Source organism: Gavia stellata, chromosome 2, assembly GCF_030936135.1.
Source record: "Gavia stellata isolate bGavSte3 chromosome 2, bGavSte3.hap2, whole genome shotgun sequence".
NCBI classification, from domain to species: domain Eukaryota; kingdom Metazoa; phylum Chordata; class Aves; order Gaviiformes; family Gaviidae; genus Gavia; species Gavia stellata.
The window spans coordinates 2,412,485-2,418,630 of NC_082595.1; the positions used below are offsets into that span (position 1 = coordinate 2,412,485).

General features: G+C 48.3%; 1 protein-coding gene across 4 annotated transcripts in view; it reads right to left on the bottom strand.

The window, feature by feature from the left end:
- Nucleotides 1-3,131, bottom strand: part of LIN9 (lin-9 DREAM MuvB core complex component) — a 38,358-nt gene extending 35,227 nt beyond the window's left edge. For all 4 annotated transcript variants that reach the window (XM_059834374.1, XM_059834364.1, XM_059834356.1 and 1 more), the window contains exon 1: nucleotides 3,053-3,131. In XM_059834374.1, coding sequence (XP_059690357.1) covers nucleotides 3,053-3,131 — 79 coding nt within the window. The remainder of the gene's footprint in view (nucleotides 1-3,052) is intronic.
- Nucleotides 3,132-6,146: the final 3,015 nt, after the last annotated feature.

Here is a 6,146-nt window from a genome sequence, read left to right on the forward strand (position 1 = left end):
TAGCGAGAGACAGGGCAGCATTACGTACACTACAATACAATCAACTCTTTTCCTTTTCTGAGACACAGAAATAGCCATCTGGTTTGCAGCAGTAAAACTGCCCACTATTTACCTCCACTGCAAAATTACCAGGAGATAAGAGGGGGGGAAAAAAAATGCATTGACTAAAATTACAACCCAACAGTCCGCAGAAATAAATTTTGTCTCTAAAATACAAATCCAATTATTAGTATTGGAAGTGCTTCTGCAATTGGGACCTTTAATATTCTGGAATTTTTCAGCTAGAGGATTTGCCACAGAATTGTTCTTTCTTCACATCACTTTGCTCCATCCCAGGTTACTGTATCGCTCTCCCCTGGCAGCACTAGTGAGAAAAGGCCTTGACTACAAGAAATGCATGTAAACTTACTCACTGCCATCTTCTTCATTTTTTAGGTTGTCAGTGTGAACTCTCTTATCTGTTTCAGAAGGACAGAATGTCAGCTTTAGAGAAGAATGGACCAACAGTAACTTTAGCAGATAAAATAAGCACATATTATGAGAGACAACTATGTGCACTACATTCATCTCCCACCTGGGTTCAGGAATATTCACTGCCCAGCTGCATTACAGAACTTGCCAGAGGGCAAGTAGGTGCTATCAGAACACTCTGGGACAAATTCCACTTAATCAGATTTCCAATTTGAAAGTGAAACCGCATAGTTCTTACCACACTGCAAAACGTCAGCTGTCTTGTCACCGAGTATGCTGTGTTTACTTCTAATTCTTTTTATGTGAAAACTCAGTTATGGTCTACTACTTTACTATAAACTATGCTGGAGAAAATTCACAGGGATGATACATAAATCTGAAAGTCTGTTAGCCATGAACTATTTAACTTTTTCAGGAACTTATTTTTACACCACTATGGAAGATTCCAAAAACAATTTTGCAATGCTTACTGTTATTACCCCTCATAAATTAAGTTGCAAACTGAAAGCTGCATGAAGTCAGCGTTAAATCAGTCAGGACTAAGTCTACATTTTCATTTGAAGTGTAGGACTGGAAATGAAAGAAATACGTGAGGCAATAGTTACAGTGTAATTTGAAAACATCCAGCTCACCAAAACTGGAAAGAATAGGAATGGAAGCACAAGGCAAACACTCTGTGAGACTTTCACATTTCTAGCAGTTCACCAACACTACAGAAAACATGAAGCTCCCTATTTGATGAAAAACCAAAACATCCTCTACTTGCATCAAACTTAGGTAAATGGAAACCTTAGGGGCAAGGTCAGCACAGCAGAAGCCTATTACCTTCACAAATATACACACTGTATGTCTGCTTCACCTGCTGAGCAGAAACTGTAACAATGACACTGCTGGCAAGGGTCTGCAGTACAGCACAATCCTAAGTGAAACAGAGGCACACGTTCTATTCTAGTACCTGTTACAGGTGAAGCAATGGGCCTGTCAAACCTTCCTGATGCCACTGTAGGCAATACAAAGGTAGCAGAGACAAAAAATTTATTTTTCATACTCTATGTTAGCTTCTTGAAACACACAGTGCCTTCCCTAGAAGATGGGTAAGGCAAAAGGAGGAACAGTAACTCAAACACCATCCATTCTAGCGAAGAGGGAAAGTTGATTCAATAAGCAATAGAACACTGCTAATTATTAATTACGGTTGTCTCAGTTGGTCCATGACTTGTATTAATCAGACTCTAATGCAGTACAGCGTACATGACTGAGCTGTACCAAATTGAGAGTGTCAGTTCTGTCCTTAATTTACGATGATCATTCATAAATCTGTTCAGTTAACACAATGACACTGGCCACGTAGGCATATTAACCAATTTTTCTCCTGACAGTTGTTGGAGTTGTAACAAAGACCCACACAGAGTAGTCAGAAGCAAGATTTCAACTCTGAGTCAACCTCTCTCTGAGAATCTTCTGATATAGAAACAGTCGGTATGTTCACGAACTTGCATGGTGATGCACAAAACAGCGTCATCAGAAATGTAAGTCTACCCTGTTGCATGCACGTTTATTGAAACTACTAAATGCCTTAGTTTTAGCTTGGTATGTATTTACAGTTTGGAAGAAGACGTATCAAGATAGTGTGTAGGCACGTTTTACATTGAATAATTTCCTCTTCTGTAACACTCAAGTACCTTGCGTGTGAATCTATATATACAGCAACGCGTGTATCTTTTTCGTCTATACCTAAGTTTTTACCTGATCGTGTGCACTGAAAACGACATCCACACAAACCCTTTGCAGATATATAGGTCTGTATGTAGGCAAGCGTATATTTTCATACTGTCTTCCTATACAACTAGTTTTCATCTACCGACACATAATACAGGGTCTTTGAGCTCTTCCCTCTGCATTTCTCAGTGCCCCCTAGATGCAATGTGCATGCCCTAACCCCCCCAGTCCTTCCGAGGTGCTCACGCCGAACGCAACGCATGCGATGAATATAGAAGCCCTCCTCCCCCGCCCAGGAGGACAGAAGGGACAGGAGCACTAGGCTGCTCACCCCTTCCCCGGGGCAGGACGCTCCTTCCCCCGCCCCGCCCGCACCCCCGCAGGCAGGGCAGGCTGTCAGGTGTGCCCCGCACACTCGCGCCCTCCCATCCCCGCCCGGCTCCCGGTTCCCGCGCCCCCGCCCCGCTCCCCGCCCGCCCGGCAAGGGACGCCCGGCCAGCCCAGCCGCCTCAGCCGGGCGGGGCGGGGGGCCCAGCCCCAGCACCCCCGAGGGCAACGGCGGTCGCACCCTCAGGAGGGAGCTCCTCGCCCGCTGCCCTCCCCGCGCCACCGGCTGGGCCGGGGCCTCGCCCGGGAGGGGCGGCGGCGGCGGGGCGACGGCGACGGGGGTGGGGGGGCCGGCCCGGCCCGGTTGCCAGGGAGGAGGCTCGGGCTCCGGCCCCGCACAGCGCCCACGACGAGAGGGAGGAAGGCGGGCCGGCGGCGGGGCGCGGCGCGGGTGTCCCGCCGGGGAGGGAGGCGGGGGCGAGGGGCCGGCGGTGCCGGGCGGGCGGCGGCGGCGGGGGCACGGGTCGCTACTCACTCTCGTCAGGCAGCTGATCGAGCTCCGCCATCTTGAACGAGCCGCGCCGCTTTTTCAAAGGCTGCCTGGCGCGGTGCATTCTGGGGGAGGAGACGGGGCCTTGCGCGAGGCGGCGCCGCCGCGCGGGGACGGCGCTCGCGGGCCAGGCGCGTGCGCGGGTGAGGGCGGGGGGGGGGGGGCGGCGGGTAACGGGCGTTCGCCGCCCTCAGGAGCCGGCGGCGGGGAAGGGGCGGGGGGGCCGCGCACCCCGCGCTCCCGGGGCGTTTGTGGAGAGGAAAGGGGCTTTGCCCCGCTCCGCTTCGGTGCGAGGGAGAGGGGGACAGCGCCGGGGGCAGAAACCGCACGCTGCCCGCGCGGGCCTCCGGGACCCTGGCAGGGTGAGGGGGAACGGGCGAGTGGCGGGCCGGGGGGGGCGTAGGCTGACATTTGGTCCAAGGCCTCACCCCACAGGAGCCGTGCTAGCTTAGCCTCTTTAAACAATCCCTGTATTATATCCGTTTTCCTTCATTAAGTAACTTTTTGCTAAACTGCACTTATTTTCCTTGTCTCCGCTTGTCAGTGTTAGCTGGCCCACGCCTAACCAAAATGCTGGCAAAGGTGAGACTTCAGACACAGCGGTAAGAATAAAACACCCAGCATAATCAGTCCTGGCCCTATAGTCATGGTCTACGGCACCCTTCCCAAAGAGTCAACTGAGTCCAAGGCCTGAAGGTCAAGGTCTCACTTGTTCACACCCAGGGCAAGGGAGAGAGCCAACAAAGCCCTGAGAGGGGAGGGTTGGTGCCTAACACACTCCTTGTCTTGGTCTGCCCTCTAATGCAGTCCCCAACCATCACCGCTGAAAGCTTTCTGCAAGCAGCAGAGATGGTTTCCTTGTGTATTCCCTTTCGGTCTCTATCACACTGAATTTTAAAGCTTCTGCACCAAGAAATCTAAGCATGGGGATACTATCATAAACCACAAGCACCTTAAATGCTGATGAACCAGACTCTCTTATGTGTGTTGGGCTTTGACCAAATTTCCAAGCACAATTCCTTTTTTTTTAAAAAAAATTGAATATACAAAAATGCAAATTGAAGTTCAAAATAAATTAACAGTGTATCTTAGTCAAGGCTAAGTCAGTGTCACATCTTAAACATACTGCCAAAAGCACCATGGTATAATGCAAAATGGACGCTATGCCTGTTTGTCTGCACCTCTTTAAAAGCATCTAGGTGAAACCAAGGATTCTGCAAAACACAGAAAATTTATATCTTGGGACATGGAATAGAGTTTTTAATCTCTGCTCTTAATTTGCTAATGAATGCAGATGACTAGGCACTTGAGCAGGTTGAGAGGGGCAGGATGTAGGTCACATTATTAAACAATTTTAGAAAAAAAAAAACAACGCCGCCCTTGTGTTTAAGAGAAAAAAAAGTGAGTTTCTAAGAAAAGAAACAAACTGAGTAAAATCCTTTGGAAATTCCCTCAGGGCTTTCTATGTACATTGAAGCAGAGTTTTTTAAAAAAAAAAAAGGTAAAAAGAAAAGACAAAGCCTAGCATGCATTTCCACCCACTTTTTCAGGTCATTTTGAAAGGGTGTTAAAACAGCCTTCCTTCCCCTTAGCCCCCAGAGGGCCTAAGACACTTCAGTGAGAGCTCTCCATACTGCACAGCGCAAAACAAAGCAACTACAGTAGAGAGATGCAAAGCAGCGTAGGCATAATGCTAAATAAACTAATAACAAGAAGAACAAAATAGTCATCTGTGCTATTTCAAAGGCAAAAACTACACAACATTAAACCCTGTACAATTCTCCCCTTTAATAAAACACCTCCACTGCCCAAAAGGCCTGACATGGACCAGACCTTTCAGGCTCAGGTAAACAATAATGTGTTAACGACACTAACACTTCTTCTGTATTTCAGCTAGGCTCCCCGTGTTCCAAGGGTTGTACGTTAATGCTCAACCCAGAGTGGCGACACTGAGACTTCTACAGTTGACAGAAGACACCGATCACCGGTGAGATTTTTACTGCTGTACTTTGTAAACCTCGTCATCAGGTCTCGCCGTGCTGAAAGCAGCGGTTGCCTGGTGCCACCCTGATGCTAGAGCTTTCACCAAGGCAAGGGATTTTCACAGGAGGGAAGAAAAGTTTTGTACAACACAATCACATTTTGCAACAGTCCTCAGAGCCTGGATTTCTAGAAGGGAAAGAGGAAAAAAGAAACCAAAAAATCCCAATGCCTTTCAGGGCTTCTTTGTACATTGTGATAAAACTAGAAAACAGATGAAAAAGCTAAGAGATTTCCCCCCGTCCCCAACGCCTCCTGCCAGGGCAGAAGGTGGAATTCAGCTCCCGACAGCATGACGCTGGTTATTCTTTCATTTCATTCCAACGGCTGCATTTGGGAAATATTTAGCAGAAGCTATTACCATTCCCTGTGCTGAACGGGTAACAATCAACACTGTATTATGAGGATTCCTGCTATAAAAGACCTTTACGAATGCTGCAGTATCTCTATATTCTGGTTTCTCATTTCTCCTGTGCATGCCGTTTCCAAGCCACACAAATGCAACCCCGTTTGACAAAGCCGTAGCCAGTGCCATTTGACAGCACACAGACAAATACACAATGTTGTCCTTTCAGTGCGTCCTTTCACCATTCTGGCGAATCTGTGGTTTGCACTTGGGTGACGTGGAAATGACACAACTATTCTGACAGACAGGCACGGTGACCGAGAACATCTGTGCTCATTGCTAACAACCTGCCATTAAGGTACTGCTGACTCACCTGCCTTGCACAGATGGAGGGAGAGGTTTAAACTGGCTTCACGCATGCCATTTGCTTTGCCAGAGGGTCATGTTAGGCAACTGCTCTTAAATGGTGTGCGCCGAAATGCTGCAGAAAGCACTTCTGCGCTCCCATTTCTTCTTAATTACTGCAGGTATTAAGACATGCGTTACACCACACAATCAATGCATTCAGAGGCTTGTCAGCACAGTGCAGGTGGTGCTTCGTCCTGGGGACAGGAGACAGCTAGGGTGTCATTTTCTCACCTCCCCTAGGCAGGCACTGGTAGTAGGAAGAAAAGCACATAGACAGCTGGCAGA